Below are 17,136 nucleotides of genomic sequence, written 5' to 3' on the forward strand. Positions count from 1 at the left end.
TTCATCAACAGACAAACTGTTCAGAAACATTAGGTTTTAACTCATTTTTCCTTTTTAAAAACTTTGACCTATTATCAACATATTTGGAAAGGCATACTGAGAAGTGATGCTTTTCTTTTTGTTCATAATTGGTTGCACTTTTTCCTATATATATTTCAAAAAGTCTATGTGATACAACTGTATTGTTTATAATAGTAAAAACTAGGAGACACTATATTATGCACTGATTATAATGTGAATTTCAAACATGAATGGGATAAATTATGTTGAATATTTACTTGGGTGAAAAATAGGAGTTTGTTCCTATACACAACAAACATTTTTCAGATTTCAAAAAGAAACCAATTACAACAATTTTCATTTTTAAAATAAAATGTTCATTTTAAAATTGTTTAAAAGCTATTTCAAGTAACAGGAAAGTTATCATTTTAATGCCATAATTCCTCACTAATACATACTACAGGAATAATGATACTATATATATGTACAGAAATGAAAGCATATATACACATATATGCATACAAAAGGCATATTTTTGAAATTTGTGAGTGATGACTTTGAGTTTATACCTTTTACTAATTTCATGTAATATGTGCTTTAGTCAAATGAAAATTTCTTCACTTGCACAAAAATATATATGTTCAACATTTCTGAATACAGACAAGAAACTTCCCTTGAAAAGGAATCACTTTATGATTTGCCTTTGCATTGTACAAAATTCCCAGTGACTGTGTGTTGTACTTCAATGTCCAGACCTCCAAGGCAGTACACCTCTGTTTTTATTGCTGCCATGTTTCTTCAAAGCATTCACTATTTATTCACATGTGGCCTTTCTCTGCTCATTGTTTGAACAAAAATAGCTCAATTTGATGAGTGTCAGATGTAGAGTAGTTATTTCCTTACTAAGTTTAAAATTATATCTGTTTCTAACAATAGCAACTGTTTTCTATAATTCAGTAATTGATGCAGCATGCAGTAATCTGTTTTCTGGAAATTGTAAGAGGATTTTTCACTTAAAGACAGAAGGTGAAAGTGCAGGTTAAAGTAGCAGCTGTTCTTCCATACCTGTGTTCTTTAGTCAATATGCATCTATTTTTTATATATTTAAGACTGTAAAATAAAACCCAGCATAGATTATGACAGGACATCTCTGAATTCTTACTGAATTTGCACCAATCCAATGTGGGTGACAAGAACAATTAATTACAAGAAGTGTACTTGAAGAACTGGGGCATTATTTCAAGTTATGTAATTTAGGCCATGATAGAAAATTACGCTTAAACATATTTCACATGCCAAATGTTATCAATAACATGATGGCCCTCCGTGTTTCTCCTGGGAAGCCAACTTTGTGTCAGCTGATCCTTTACAGACTGTCGTTCATTCGAGCAATGTCTCACCTAACAGCTGATACAAAACATTTTGATCCAGTGATGCTGGCAATTTGCTGAGATGTATACAGAAAGAAGTTGGTGGGATAGAGGTCTTTCTTTTTTTCAAATGGAATTCTTTATAAAGTCAGAGTTGGTTGTTAGTATTCAGGATGCTGCCACAGGTGAGAGTCCTTCTGCATCTGACATTTGCCTCTAATCGTGGATATGGCTGCTGTTATCTGCCACATCCATCCTCAGGTTAAGGGTTTTTTTTTTGTTGTTGTTTTTTTTTTTTTTTTAATTTTTATTTGAGTATCTTAAGCTGTCAATGCATGGTCTGAAATAGCCTTCATAGTCTTTGGGTACAGAGGATTTAGCACTGCATTTTATTCTTGATAAGTTCAAAGCATGACTTGATTTAAACCATTAGCTATGCGACCAGCCTCATATTTCCACCTTCTCTCAGTAATGCTGTGATCACTGTTGAGAAATTTGTCACTCACTTAAGAAGAAAGTTTAAGGTTAGGTTTTGTTTGTGAAGAAAAATTCTTACTTTAGAAATTGTTCCAATCTTTTGCCCAGCAAGTTTGATAGCCTTCAGAGTATTCTATGGTAGTCATTTCTTCTGTTTAACCTCACAGGCTTATAAACAAGCAAAGCAGAGTATAGATGTAAATGTAACTTTTCAGGAAAGATCATTTGGTGATTATTTATGCAAAAGGCAAAATCTTTTTAAAGTTTCATTATTGTTGCAGTAGACCCTGCAAAACAAACCTATATAAACTCTAAATAATGGGAAAATCAGGACTCACTTAGTAATTATTATGTAGCACCAAAACTTTTGAAATGCTGGCAAATTTAATTTTACAGATGTGCTCATGTTTGGTAACCATGATATTTGATCACTGCTGAATAATATAGATTGCTTTTTTTTTAACAGGAGTCTCCTAAAAGAAACCTTTTAGAAGACCCTTTAGAAATTTTGCAAATAAAATCTCACATTTAGTTGTTGCCAGGAAGCTGATTGGCATATCATATTATGAGACCACACAAGGATTCTTAGCACACCTTCTTGAAACCTTCAATATTTGCCTCTTCAATACTATTGAAGAGGCAAAAATAGACTTTGTTCTTCCCCTTATAAACTTGGAATGATCTTTCACTTGGTAGTATTCTCTCAGCTTTTTTGGCTCCTGGCTTTACGTTCATCTTAGCAACAGCTTTATTCCAATCACATTCTTTGTCCCAGTAGTCTACATGGGAGTATTATTCTGTTCCTGGTCCTGTGCAACACTGTGTATTCCTGACAATTCCTGACAAGAGGTGCACTGTGCAGTGTCAGTGCACTGCCGTGGAAGGGACGTGGGCCTTTAGTGCACTGGATTCTCCAGGACTCCAATGGTTGTGCAGGACAGCAGTACACTCAGTGATCAGGAGATGCTGCTGGAGAGACCTGCTGTTTGCAGGTTTAAGTCAAGTTGGAGCTGGTTGCGCTGCAGTGGAAGCTGGGTGAACTTGGCACACAACATTTTCAGGTTTTAATTCCACTTACTAAATATGTCACATTTCTGATAGTGCCTTACAGATTAAATGACCTTAACTTATGGAACATAAATTGCCAGTTGCTGCCCATGCATTTCCAAATTGCCTGTGAAAGTTGATGAACACCTTGCTACTCATCAGTGAATTTCACAATACAAATATCTGAAGTTTTCTGTTATAATATTATAATTTCTGTCAGAATGTTAATAGTTTTCTGTCATAATATTGAGTCAGAACATTATAAAGTATTAGTTCATTATTAGTACCTGCACTTCCACTATATTTAGCACAATGCCTTTACTCCAGGGAAATGTTAGCTGACCATATATTTATAAATAACCTCAATTTCTGAATCCCAACTCACTAAAAAATAAATGTCTGAAAAATTATATTAAAGTGAGGCTTGCAAACCAAACTTCTGCTTGAATGTGAAACTAAAAAGACAGATGGAAAGCAACCTTAGAAGTCAAAATTCCAAAAATGAAACTCAAAGTTAAAATCTTAACATGAGGTTAAGTTAAAATCTTAACATGAGGTTATTTAAATATGAAATTAAATATGTGACCAGAGAGGAACAAAGAAGGCTTATCTCCCTGTCCATCTGGCAAATGAATGACTGGAAAGATCATATCCTTAGAAGTGTTCTTGCAAAACAGCTCACTGGGGACCTGACCATAATCATGTGGATTGTGAAATGTTTGTTGCTCTTGTATCAGTGGTGTGTTGTGGTATTATTATAATGTAGACTTTGGGGTTTTGTATTGTATGAGAAAGTACTAGAAGGTAAGTCATAGTTGCTTTTTTTTTTCTGTTAGTGAAAACTCATTTTCTCCATTTTCAGTTATTGATTGATAGAAAACGATGACTCTGTCCTTGTATGGATATGGTGCTAAAGTTTCAAGTGATTAGCAGCATAAGTGGGAAGAGAAAAAAAGAGATGGAGAGTGAAAAATAAACTGAAATATGACAGAAATTGAGTAGAAACAAGACAGGATGAAACTGATTATTTTAAAATCATGCAGTAAACTGAAGAAGGAATAAATGCGTTCCATTTGCATTATTTGCATCATATGCTTTTCTTAGAACAATTTTCAAGCTGAATACTGAGTATGGCAATATTAATTATGTGATGTTTCATTCTCTTCAGATGAACTGAGGTCTTACCTAGATGTTTCCTGAGAACCACTAAGTCCTTAAGTCATGGAATACCTTATGAACTTTCAAGTGTTACTTCAAACCAGGGCTTACTTTACAAAAAAAGTCAGCAAAATCAGACTAGAGGGCTCTTAACAAAATGTAAACAAAGTATATCTTTCTGGCCTCTTCTGTATTGTTGGAAAAGCCTTCAAAATAAATCCTGTGAAATGCAGAGGTTTTCTAAGGTCCTGGGCAAAGATTGAGCCCATGATTCATTAGGCATCGCTATAAAGTAAGAGATCAGGGTCTTCCCGTCTCAGAGGTGACTTGCACTTCTCCATGGACACTGGTCTCTGTCTTCATCCACTGCTGTCGTGGAACACCTGAAGCCACCATGTCCCTTCTGCCACATCCTGCCTTCTTTCATGCAACAGTGGAGAGTCTGGGACAGTCCTTGTAGTATATTTGTCCAAAACACTAAATTTGCCAACATCAGAAGGATTAGCAGCCAAGTTCCCTCTACTCTTGCCTCTTTCGGGAGGACATGAGGAACTATTGTCAGAGGAATTTCTACTCTTGGTAGCAGGGGAGCAAATCTCTTTCGGGAGGACATGAGGAAAGTTTCAGGACTATTGTCAGAGGAATTTCTACTCTTGGTAGCAGGGGAGCAAAAGCCGTGTGTCATATGGCAGCCAGAGAATTAATTATGAAAAAAGGTGTATATATTTTTTTCTGTTGAAGAGTGTCTACGATGCTTTAATACAGTCACAAATGATGAATTCTTTTCCCAGGCTGACACACACAGTTTATCATTTTATTTTTATGCTCCTGCCCAGCAGGTGTCCTTTCCTTTTTCAAAACAGACCATGAAAATATATTTTTCTGATGAGAGGCAGAAGGCACGGCCATATAACTGTATGTTTTTGTACATCTGCAGATGCAGCAGCTTGAGAAGCAAGTTATAGATGCTGATCGTCAAGCAGAGAGAGCATTTCAGCAGGTATAAATGGAATAAATATCTCCACTAGCTGTGTGCATGTGGTACTTCGATGAGGTGACATTCAAAAAATTGCTTGGTTTTTAAGTACTTCTAAAAATGGAGAAGAAGACAGTTTCTTTTAGAGTCTATTGATTTGTCTTAATAGAGAGTTCTAACACCTTTCTTTGCTCACTATTCAGTTCATTTCAATAAAGTCAAAGCTAACATCATAAATCAAAAGTAGATACGTGGAATGTGCTTCCTCATTGGTGCGTCATGAATCTTTGATATATGATGCATGTGGAACCAAAAGGGAGAGGAAACAATGATCTGTTTTAGAAGATCTGTAAGAAAATAAAATCAGGCTATGCAATACAACCTCTAAATAGAACTGTTCTGTGTTGTTTGTTCCTCTTGTAGAAGTTACATCATTTAAAGAATGAGATCGTGGCTAAATATTTAACTGAAGTTGCCTTTTGATTCCAAATGGCAGACTTAAGTTACTGTAGACATTTTATGAACATACCTCTGGTGTCCCTGAAACATTCCTCATATCTTACTGTGAGACAGATAGAAACTGAAAATTACAAGACTAAAATGTTCATGTACTAATTTGGAGTTAGAAAACATTCCTGACTGCAAGCCAAGTATTTTTAAGCAATTATTTAGAATGCTACCAATAATTTGCTGGGGTTTTTTACAGTGTGCAATTGTTTATTTATTAAAACATTGTTTACAGCTCCCTGTAGATAAATTGCATTCTTCCCACACTGGTGTTTCTAAAAGCTTGTGTGTTACAAAACTAGAAGCCTCTCACAGATAGTAACAAAACATGTGTAAGAACTTCCAGTGTTTTGCCAGTCCTGTTGGTATTAATTGAATAGGAAGATATAATGAACTGTGGGGTTTCTTCTCAAATAGGCTTCAAAACTTTGAAGGGTTGTCTTGAATCTTAAGCGTGGAGGCAATTTTAAGTTTATTTTGTGATTAAATTATTACCTTTGACTTGGAGTGTTATGTTCCTTAAAATTTTATATTTGACTTTCCAAATAGGTGCAGATCATGGAAGAGAAATTAAAAGCAGCAAACGTTCAAACAAGTGAATCAGAAACCAGGTTGTATAAGAGATGTCAAGATCTGGAGATCCTGATACAAGATAAAAATGATATAATACAAAAATTGGAACAACAACTTGAAGAACAGGTTAGGAATAATGGTGTTACAAAAGAGAAACATCAATTCTCTTTTTAATTATACAAAAGGAAAATAAAAATTTAGATCAATGGAGGACAGAAAAGTTTAGCATTATTTCTGTTGTTTGATTAAAGAGGTTCCCATTGGAAGTATATAATTTGAATAATGTTTATTCCTTTTCAAATTAAGCTCTCTCTTCCACTGAAAGAACATGAGACCTTTAAGAGGGGAAAGATGATATTCCTTTTCACTGTTCCCCCTGAAGAGCTTTCATTCTTACTAGAGGGAAGAGAAATAGCCACTGTGAACACCCTATTCCTAATTTTTTAAAAATTACCATGTATTACCCAGGAGCCTGAATTACTTCAAGCAATCTTAGGATTTGTGTCTGAAGATACTACTCAGGCAGATTATATTACTCAGTGAAAAATATGCTTATGTCAATTTTTTCCAGAAGCAAATAAGACTGCAAGAAGCAAAAATCATAGAAGAAAAAGCAGCTAAAATAAAAGAATGGGTGACAGTCAAGCTTCATGAGGTATAACTCTTGCTACAATACTTACACAGGAAATATAATGGTGTGACTGGATATCCCTTAGACCTTTTGGCTGTTAAAGGCCTGCGTGCCATAGTAAAAAGTGCTTCCCAGTTTCATTGATTTTATAGTTATTTGCTGGAAAGAGGAAAATTGAAAACAACGGCACAGAGAGCAGTGTGTCCATGTCACCTAAATTCTGATGTCTGACTTGGTCAGCCAGGATGATCTGGGTCCGCTTTCTGAAGAAAGGACCCAGCTCTGCTCTCTGAAAGGTCAACTTCTCCACTAGTTGAGAGAGTTTAGCTGGCAAACTGAGCTTATTCAAGCAGATGCCTAAAGTGTGAATAATCCTCAGAAAGCCGACCAAGCCTGCTGGGGCCTGGCAGAAAAAAGGCCTTGATCATTTTTTATTTCACAATGCCCACACTACTCTTAGTCACAAATAATTTCAGGGACACCAGCTCTAGTTTCAAGAGACCAGTTGTCTCCCTTTTTTCTCTGCTGTGGTAAGATAACCATGTCTCTGCCCTGCCTAAAGCTGCCAGCTTTGGGGTGCAGCTGTGCTTTCTCCTCCCTGGGTGTAGAATTTAAAGTTGCCTGTAAAAGTTAAAATCTTACTCTCTTGTAGTTAACTGGAAGTTATACTCGAGTTGAAAAACAATTAAGTTATTGTTTTTGAAGTAAGAAACTAGAAGGTTCTTACATAAAATATTTACTTTTCATCTGTGAGGGCTAAAGTAAATAATTTAGAAATAATTTAATAAAAATGCCATTAAATTTAGCTAAAATTACCATGAAAAAGTTTGGACAAAATCAAGTATGACTCAAAGTATTTACTTACTCTTTACGGAAAAATATCAAGCTAGTTTCACAGATGTGACTAAGTGTCACTCAGTGGGAAGTGGAACTGCTGGCTCCCTTCTGTGTGACAAGGGCCACTCAGATTCAAATCTGTTTGCCTGATCTGGAGCAGGAGTTTGAACCAGCATCTTTTACCTCCCTGTGGTAGGCTACAGCAATGGCTTCTTGTTTTTTTTATTTCCTGTACAAAGACTTTTGTTTGGTATAAAGTTTGTTGGCACATGTTTGGTTTTTTTATTATTTTTGCTGCGGGACAGTAAGGAGGCATTAGGACCAGCATTCCCTCTGTTTCCTCTGCTCATTCTTGGTTTTGCCAAGTGGCACAGGAGTTTGTAATTCTAGCCTTCTGCTTTTATTGAAAATGCCAATGCAGTTTTCTTTTTCTCTTATTTATTAAGGATTTTTAAAGCAGTCACGGGTTTGCTTGGTTGGGGGAATGATTTTGGCAGAATTTAGTAAATAGTCATTGCAGGGAATTTAGTTGTTCTGAGTAAAGAGATGCCTAGACTGGTATTTAGAGTAGCAGAGAGGAGATTATTATTTGAACTAGCTCTATCCTTAGATAAGCAGAAATTCAGAGAAAAGATGAAAGATGTAATGACTTTAAGATTTGTTTCACCAATGGATGAGATTACATTTATATGCTTTTAGTTAGAGGTGGAAAATCAGAACCTTCGCTTGATCAACCAAAAGCAAACCAAAGAGATGAAAACAGTACAATCTAAACTGCAAGGTAAATGTACAAATCTTCTGAAAACTTCTCTCTATATGGCATATTTCTTTCTATTCTCTATTAATGTGTTCATCTACATGATTGAAAATATTCTGTGAAATCACAAAGATTTCAGAGAATATGAACTTGACATCAGAGTGACTGTACATGAAGGTGTTAGGAAGGAATCATTTGGTTTTATGCTGAAAAGACACACAGACAAGGCACAACTGGTATTAGTGAGGTGAATGGATACTACTGTTACTTAGGTTCTGCAAGTAGCAAGATTTTACTGGATTTAGGACAGATCTTTGCTTTCACATCTTTACAGCACAGGTGGCCATAAAACTGTTAAAGAACACATGAATGTCAGTCTGGATTTGCTTTTTCTAGAAAATGGTCAGCTGGGAATCAGAACTCCAATCAGATATTTTTAGTTATTACCTTTGACTACAGTGATCCAAAATCCTAATTCAGACCGTGTATCACCAGGTTCCTCTCCAAATGGGTATAATAAATTTAAAGCTCATGAAGTGTAAATAGAAAAGAGAGGAATAACCCGTCTAAGAAGCATTACTTCACATTGATCAAAGTTGAATTTTATTCACCACCATGTTGCCTGTTCACCAACGTGTGTGTCTGAAGGTTCCCATCATCCTCTCCACACTTGGTTGATCTGACAATTTACTATCATATGAAAATTTTATTAATTTGCTACCTAGCTCTCATTTCTTTATAATGTATCTTACATATACATGTAAATACACAGATATTTAGAAATTGTGTGTAGAGGAGTGTGTGTGTGTACACACATAATACATGAAAATACAAAAAAATTACAAATTCATACACAATACAAAGTTTTTAAACTAAAATTCACTCTTCTGTTAATGAAGAAACTGGATAGTTTTGCTTCTTTGCTATCCTTTGATAAGTAGCAATTCCATGCACTTTTAGTCATTCTCTTCTGAGAGATCTATTTAAAGGCTTTTTGAGACCCTGTAGTTTCCAACACACAGTTACTGATATGCTCAAAAATACTAAGAACTTTATTACCATTTGCAGTGTCCATGCTGGTGACAGGCTATAAATTATGAGCACGTGGTACTGTTTTAAGCAGTTTTGCAGGTAGGGTAAGGGCCTTTTGCTCCTGGATCCACCACAGGGATTTTTATGAACAGAGATGAACAGATTTCATGTTCAAGGCAGTTCATCAATTTCTGCTTTCACTTTCTCTTAAGTCCTCCTCCATACCGACCTTCTAAATCTGGTAACCTTCTTACTCTTCTGTATTTCCTGTGAAATTGTTAAAAGATTTTTTCTTTCTATTGTTATATCAATTTTTAAGAATTAGAAACATTGCTCTGGGTTTCTCCTGATATGGAGAGATGTCAGGTAGCCCTTTTTTCCTATAATACATTTTTATTATCTTTTTTTTCCTGATTTTTAGTTACCTTAAAAAACCTCCAAACTTTGCACTATAGAGTAAAGAGTTGCATAGCTTGTTGTATCTCATTAACACAAGATTTCTGAATTACTATTCTTCAGAAGCTACTGGTAAGAAATCTGTTACTTCAACACAAAAACCTGGAGAATGTCAGCGACTAAGCAGTTTGACTTTTGGATGCTTTTCAAATAGAGCAAGAAGTCCTCAACCATCTCCTAAGCTTGAAGAAATAAGCAAGGCTTCATCTAAAGAGTCAGACTACCCTGAAGGCAAAAACATGCCAGGTACCTTGTCATCAACACTGCCATTTTTATTCTGACACAAGTGGGAAACTAAAATCAACAACTCTGTCATCCAAACCAGCTGTTTTCAAATTGCACATCAGTACTGTCTCCATCTTCATTGCTACTCTTCTATTACTAGGAAGAAATCATCCTGTTGAGCACTAGAGTCTCTGTAATATCACTAATACATTATCTGGCAGCATGCAGAGGCTCCTGGGTGCTTTGGCTGTGAAGTAAAGACATGGTTGTGACCTTTGTTATTGCTCTGGTCCTTCGCTCAAATCCCTTGTACTGTTTATGATTTCAGTATTTTTCCACAGTTAATCATGCTATCCAAAATGGCAAGCTGAGGTCTTTTGAAAATCAGAAACTGAAAGAGATCCTATGAATATTTTGTGCATTTATAGTACAGCAAGTTCACTATGAAGGTGGCTATGTATTATTACTTCTATTTTTACAGAGGAGGGAATTGAAGTAAGAGTGATCTTTTCAAGAGAAAGGGTAAGACATAGAACTTTAGGCTTGCCTAGATGGAAACAGATAATTTTGGGGACTCCATTACTTTAATGTGGGTGAAATTAAAATATTTTGTGTTATTCAGGCCACTTTAACTTCACACAGGTATTTAACACAGACTTTTTCAAGTGTCTGTGTAGAAAACCCTAGTTCTTGCATCTAATTTAATCTGGGAACATGCAGGCCTCACTAACATGTTGCAAGCTATAGGTCTTTCTTGTAAAACCAGGTAAAAGCGAAGAGCAGGAACAAAGCTATTTTTAACACAGCGTCTTTCCTGAAGTACTTTCCATGAGACACTCTTGTGTATTTTAAGCATTCACCATTGGGAATACAATAATAGCTTCCAGAATAAATTTCTGTGTATAAACACTGTAGAAATGCTCAGAATACTTGATTTGTTAATGAAAATCCTTTCTGACAAGCTTTATTAAACTTTAACTTTCCTTAGATTTAATAAAGGAGCTAAATTTGTATGCCCTCTTAAGTAGTTGGCTTTTTGTTAGTTTTGTTTGTTTGTTTGTTTTTACACATACATGGCTTTAAAATATGGCTCCAGTCTGCTTATCTTTATGTTTATTGACATTTTTAGTTCAACTTTGAGTAACATCTGTTACAGTTTTTTTGCAAACTTAATTTGCATTCAGTCACATTAAAAAATTTATGATCTTTTTCTTAATGTTTATTATTTACAATATTAAAAAACATAAATGTTCTCATGCATTTGAAATTATTACCTACTTACTATTTGCAGACATGATGACAAAACCATTTATCAGTCAGGTTTGCTAAAGTAATTTTCTCATGTTCATTATATTTCTCCTCCAGAGAAGGATATCCTGGAAACTACCTTTGCTGGTCCTGTACACGAGACAAATAAAGGTCAGAAGTCATTGCAACAAAGTTCCTCTGGTTCAGAGCAGAACAAAAATGTGAGAACAAGCTGCTCATCCAAAGACATAGACAGTGACATGTCAAAGAACTCATGTACTACTGGGAGTGACTGGAGCTCAGATGAGGATGGAGGAGACAATAAAGGACTGAAATCCAGGTGTGCATCAACTCTTTCAAGCCACACATCTGAAGAGAACGCAAGGTACAGTAGAGTGGGAAGCGAAATGTATTTGACAGCATCTGATGACAGTAGTTCTCTCTTTGAAGAAGAGAGTTTTGATGTTAAGAGGACTCAGCAAAAGAAGCTATACTCATGGCAGCAAGGGTCCCTAAGAAAAGGCCTGAGCAATCCAGGTGGAAAGTGCAACTCTGACTTCACAAGGAAAAAGAAAGACCAAGATAGTTCTTCAGATGAACTGAATAAGAAATTTCAATCACAGAGGCTTGATTATTCATCCTCATCCAGTGAGGCAAATACCCCAAGTCCAATTTTAACTCCTTCTCTGACACCCAAACACCCAATTCTAGCAACTTCTGCAGGTTCTCCATGCACAACTCCATCAAATTTTCCCTCAAATTTGCCACATCCAAAGTTACGGACTCCTAATGTCTTCAGTCTAAATTCAGTGTTAGCAAAGAAACACCTAAGCCAGCCCCAGCTGAGTTCTGACAGAATGTTTGGTAGAAATAGAAATGCCATAAGCATGATCCGCCCGTGGAGACCTCAGGAAACAGACATAGATCTGGTGGATGGAGAAGATACTGATATTTTAGAGAAAATGGAGATTAGCTGTGATGAAGGAGTGTTTACCTATGACACCACGGAAGCACAAAATGCTGAAGCCCAGGAACTTTGTGATACGACAAAAAAGGGTGCTAGCAACAAACCTCCAACGCCTCCATTACATCGATTTCCTTCCTGGGTAAGTGTGCTTATAGGTATTTTTCCTGCTGGCAAAACTAACTTGTTTTCATGACTCTCTTCTTTGATTTTTGTTGCCTCTATTTTAATTACTTTCTGTTTATTGAAAAGACAGGGCATTACCTTAATCATAACTGCAAACTCAGAACCTAGTTTTAATTTCAGCACAGTATTCCTGCCACTGAAAAAAAATGGTATTTTATAGACAAACCCAGGTTTTTTTCATGTGACATGTAAGTTATGTATGTCTACCTGAATGTATCCAAGGATGCAGTCATAATGCTTATGACTGCACTTATTTATTTATTTATCTGAACACTACCACAGCCCAAGAATGGTGGCGTCAATGCCCTTTCTGTAACCACTGTACCACTCACAAGCTAGACAATTAAGTTGACAGCAGAGAACTACAAATTACAGAAGTAATTGATATTTCCAAGTAAAACTTTAAAGCCATCAGTCAGGATATTAAAATAAATATTATTATCTCTTACACAAAATCCAAAATTAATTGTGTCAAGGCTCACTAATTCTGTGGTTTCAGTGTCAGAGATTTATTAATTAATAATTTATTAAATATATTAAGTATTATTCAGGAATAATACATTATGTAACAACTTCTCTATATTTATTGAACTTTTTGCATTATACATTTTGTTATTGTAGTCTTTTAACACAAAATGGTCAAAAAGTTGTCTTCTAATGGCATTTCTCTTCTCCTAACACACAATCTTCCATTAAAAAACATTCTTACTATAGCTTCTTTGGCACCTGGTAATAGTATTTTTAAGAATAAGTTACTTACCTTGTATAAAAAATGTCAAAAAAGGCTACAGCTATCGGTGTACAGCACAGAAAAGAAGGATGCATTTTTCAGCTGCTATTGACAATGTCATTTTATGAACCATTTTATCACATAGTTGCACTAACACAAAGACTAGAAGGCTAAACAGAACAAAAGCAATTGTTGTGTTTTAATTATCTACTATCAAATCCATTCTGCTTGTATAGGAAAGTAGAATTTATGCTGTAGCCAAATCTGGTTTAAGGATGTCTGAAGCTTTCACCATGGAATCTCTTAATAAAAGTAAGTGGTTTGGCTGTTCATTGTCCCATCGACAAAAGTTCTCTTCTTATGGCGATTTGTGAGCAAGGACCTTTAAAATATTTTTAGAAAGGTTTCATTAACAGCTGTTTAAAGCCTAGAAGATCATTGATTATCTTTCTATTGTCTGTGGTACCTTACATCTTGACTTTGTGCTGAATTTGTATTTTGTTAACTCCAGTTTACTTTGCATTTCACTACTTTGAAGAATCTATACCAGGTACCAATTTTAAAAGGGCTAGTGTTTGTGACTGCAATTTTATTTATGTCTTTAAAAGCACTGCAAATTTCAAAAAGCTATAAATCTCACATCCAAAACAGTTCAGGAGTTAGTTTGCTTTTTATAGTAGTTATACAATACAAAAAGTTAAATTTTAATTTTGTTAATTGGGGGGGGTGAATTAGGTGGGCAATTTATAAAATATGTTGCTTTTTTAGATGCTGTTTCACTGACTTCATGCTCCATATCTGGATTATATACTTCTCTGATATATAAGAACATGACGACTCCTGTCTACACCACTTTGAAAGGGGTAACTGTATTACTGTTTAAAGAAAATTTTTAAATACCATTAGGTTTCACATCCAGGAACTTGCTATTTCACATTTGATACTACCATGCCAAATATGTTGCAAGTTGATGTATAGAGATCAAAGACCCCCAGAAGTAATAGAAATGTCAAATAGCTGGGTAAAAAAAAAAATACTGCCTATAAAATGTTACTGGCCTAGGTCAATTCTTCTTAGGTTCCTTGCTGATTTTTTCCAAAGGCTTGTTAATTATTAAGCAGAACCACATGGTGTTCAATGTCATAAATAAAAGTATGTGTATGTAGAAATGTCTTTGTGTCAGTGCCAAAGCTGTTTCTAGTCACACAGCCAGCAGTCAGTAATCACAGCATTGTTTGTCTTCTGGCAGCCTTTTGTGATTTGGAAAGACCCATGCCTTGAGCTACCTCAGGTTTCTGTTTTAAAGTATGGGTGTGGTTGAGTATACAGAGGGCAGAGGGAATTCAGTTTCATGTTAATATTTTTGTGCCAAAACTCACAACCCAGGCAAGAACAGCTTTGAGTATTACGAAGCCAGCAGAACCCTGCCACAGTATGAAGGAAATGACTGATACCCTTTATGCAAGGTATCAAAGGATGTTGTGTTCCCTTCTGCAGAAAGCAACTCAAATAAGCAACAGCCCATTTCTAGATGAGTCATCAGGATCTGAGGAAGAAGACAGCTCTCGGTCCAGCTCAAGGACTTCTGAGTCTGATTCTCGAAGCAGAAGTGGTCCAGGGAGTCCTCGGGCTATGAAACGAGGTAGGCGAAACCATAAGAACAAGTAACTCCTGAGAACTCTGGAAAACCAGGCAGTTTACATGATTTTCTTAGGAACTGATATCTTCACTAAATAGTATGGACATCTAAAATCTAGGCTGTCAAAGCCCAGATCTATTACTCAGTCAGGAGAAAGGAATGTTATAGATGGCTTTATTGCTGTTATTATAAATACCTTTTAAAGGCATTAATCTTTTAGCTGGCTGTTGTTATGAGGGAAAAGTCTTTGTACATTTAAAGCAAGAAGCACCATTCTATCTATACTCTGTCATGCCACGGACTTCCTGTGACTTTTAACTGTAGAAAAATAAAAATTACATAGAAAAAAAATCACCACCAGAAACAAAACACAAATATATTCAAGTTTATAAAAGAATTTCATGTGATGAGAAATCAGGTGGAAAAGTTCCCTCAATAAATTATTTGGTTCTGTCACCTCATGCAAGAAAAGACTTCTTTCATTTTTACAGTGATTGTCTTAAGGTCTTGTGCAAAGATTTAGTTAGAACACTTGAATCTGGTAATGTCCTGTGTTTTGTGGAAGACAAATCTCACAGTTCTAGGTGATTGTGTTTTCCATCTCCAAAATGGAAATAATATGCTTCATAATATTGAAAGATACAATCCTTCCTCATTAGGTGACATTATCAGTGTTACTGCTCTGTGAGTATTTCTTCACTGTGTAAACTGAAGGAGTCCAAGATCCCAGTGAGGCCAAGTGCTAAGATTTCTCATTATATATTGCTTTATTTTTTTAAATAACATTATTTGGTAGTCTCAATTATACATATAAAAATTCCAGTTACCAGGAGCTCCGTTTAGTGACCCCGGAGCAGAGTGACGGTCCCTCTCGGCGCTTTCCAGTGGCAGCCACAGGTGGAGTACAGTCCTGTTTCCAATGATGTAGTTTTGCCACATTAGTGTGAAAAGGACCTACAGATCCTGCTTCCCATCAGCTTCATCCTGCAGAGCAGAAACTAGTGCCATGGCTGCAGACATACCTCATGTTACGTGCTTACACAACAGCAACACTAAATTGGGTTATTTAAAAGCTGGCTTCACCTGCACTTTATATCTGTGTCTGTAAAATGGAACCATTCCTTTTGTTTGTACTTTCTTCCCATAAAATAGTCCTTGCATTGTTTCATGTGTCACCTTTCTTCATCACAAAACACATATGTACATGTCTTTGTTGAGATCCCATTCTTCAAAAATCCAGGCAGTCACACATTTCACCAAAAGCATGCTGCAATTTGTTATGAAAGATCCATGATGAGAAGAGAAGAACCCACTCTGAAAGTCTTGGTGGCTTACCAAAGCCTTTTTTAAGAATAAAATTGGCAAATGAGTTGGGAAATTAGTGAAACATAGGGAAAAAACTAACCTTGCAGAGTGCAACACTAGTCCTTACAAAAGAAGACGTTTACATGCATGAAAATATTTTTGTAATGAATGAGGGAGGAGTTTGAATTTTTATTACTGATCCACTAGAATTGAAAGCAGGGTGCATTTTTTTCAGGATTAAAGCTAATAAACTCTAAAATCCCCCTGAAATATGAAAATCAAGCTTTTAGAAAACCTTGGTATACAAATCCATATTGATTGCAAAACACAGTCACCTACAGCTTCAACACAAAGCAGATGTTGAGTATGACTTCTTAGTACGCAAGCAGTTGCCTGAGAAATCCGGATGCTAGAGTGAGTGAGAGAAGGGAAGGTTGCTTAGTTTAATTAAAGATCCTGGTTTTTTTTCCTAGACAATGAGTATGATTCATGGCACTAACTCCCTCCTTAAAGAAGCTGTGGTAATGTAACAGAAGGTGATAATATACAGAAGACATTTTTTTGTTGTTCCATTTGCAAGGGACTTCAGTTATGAATAAAATGAGAATTAGCACCGTGCTAATATTTCAGTGTGCTGATACTCTAAAAAATCCTTGGTTCCTGATGGATCTATGTTGATACTTATGTTTGCCTGCAGATTCTATTCAGATGTTTTTTCTGCTATTCTGATCTCAGTTGTTTCTAATGTAATAAAAAAAATATATATAAAGAACTCTCTTTCTTCTTTTACCACAGGTGCATCTCTGTCTTCTGTGACCTCAGAAAGTGATTATGCTATTCCTCCAGATGCATATTCAGTAGATACAGACTATTCAGAGCCAGAGCAGAAACTTCCTAAGACCTCATCCTCATCTAGTGATAATGGAAAAAATGTGAGTACTGAAGTTCTGTGAAGAAGTGCACCTGAGGTACTGTGTGTATATTTATGTTCAAATACAGATACCAAACCTTTTCATTC

At 35.8% G+C, this 17,136-nt stretch overlaps 1 protein-coding gene across 4 annotated transcripts in view; it reads left to right on the forward strand.

Annotated features, from left to right (window-relative positions):
• PLEKHH2 (pleckstrin homology, MyTH4 and FERM domain containing H2) overlaps positions 1 to 17,136 on the forward strand; it is a 52,554-nt gene that overhangs the window by 14,098 nt on the left and 21,320 nt on the right. For 3 of the 4 annotated variants that reach the window (XM_041477160.1, XM_041477158.1, XM_041477161.1), the window contains exons 3-12: positions 4,990 to 5,052; positions 6,085 to 6,234; positions 6,680 to 6,763; positions 8,276 to 8,357; positions 9,885 to 10,067; positions 11,412 to 12,400; positions 13,411 to 13,486; positions 13,943 to 14,037; positions 14,672 to 14,816; positions 16,914 to 17,050. In XM_041477160.1, the coding sequence (XP_041333094.1) occupies positions 4,990 to 5,052; positions 6,085 to 6,234; positions 6,680 to 6,763; positions 8,276 to 8,357; positions 9,885 to 10,067; positions 11,412 to 12,400; positions 13,411 to 13,486; positions 13,943 to 14,037; positions 14,672 to 14,816; positions 16,914 to 17,050 (2,004 nt within the window). The remainder of the gene's footprint in view (positions 1 to 4,989; positions 5,053 to 6,084; positions 6,235 to 6,679; positions 6,764 to 8,275; positions 8,358 to 9,884; positions 10,068 to 11,411; positions 12,401 to 13,410; positions 13,487 to 13,942; positions 14,038 to 14,671; positions 14,817 to 16,913; positions 17,051 to 17,136) is intronic. The other variant, XM_041477159.1, reaches the window with a different exon arrangement.

Source organism: Pyrgilauda ruficollis, unplaced genomic scaffold (assembly GCF_017590135.1).
Source record: "Pyrgilauda ruficollis isolate IOZ18807 unplaced genomic scaffold, ASM1759013v1 scaffold4, whole genome shotgun sequence".
Lineage (NCBI taxonomy): Eukaryota > Metazoa > Chordata > Aves > Passeriformes > Passeridae > Pyrgilauda > Pyrgilauda ruficollis.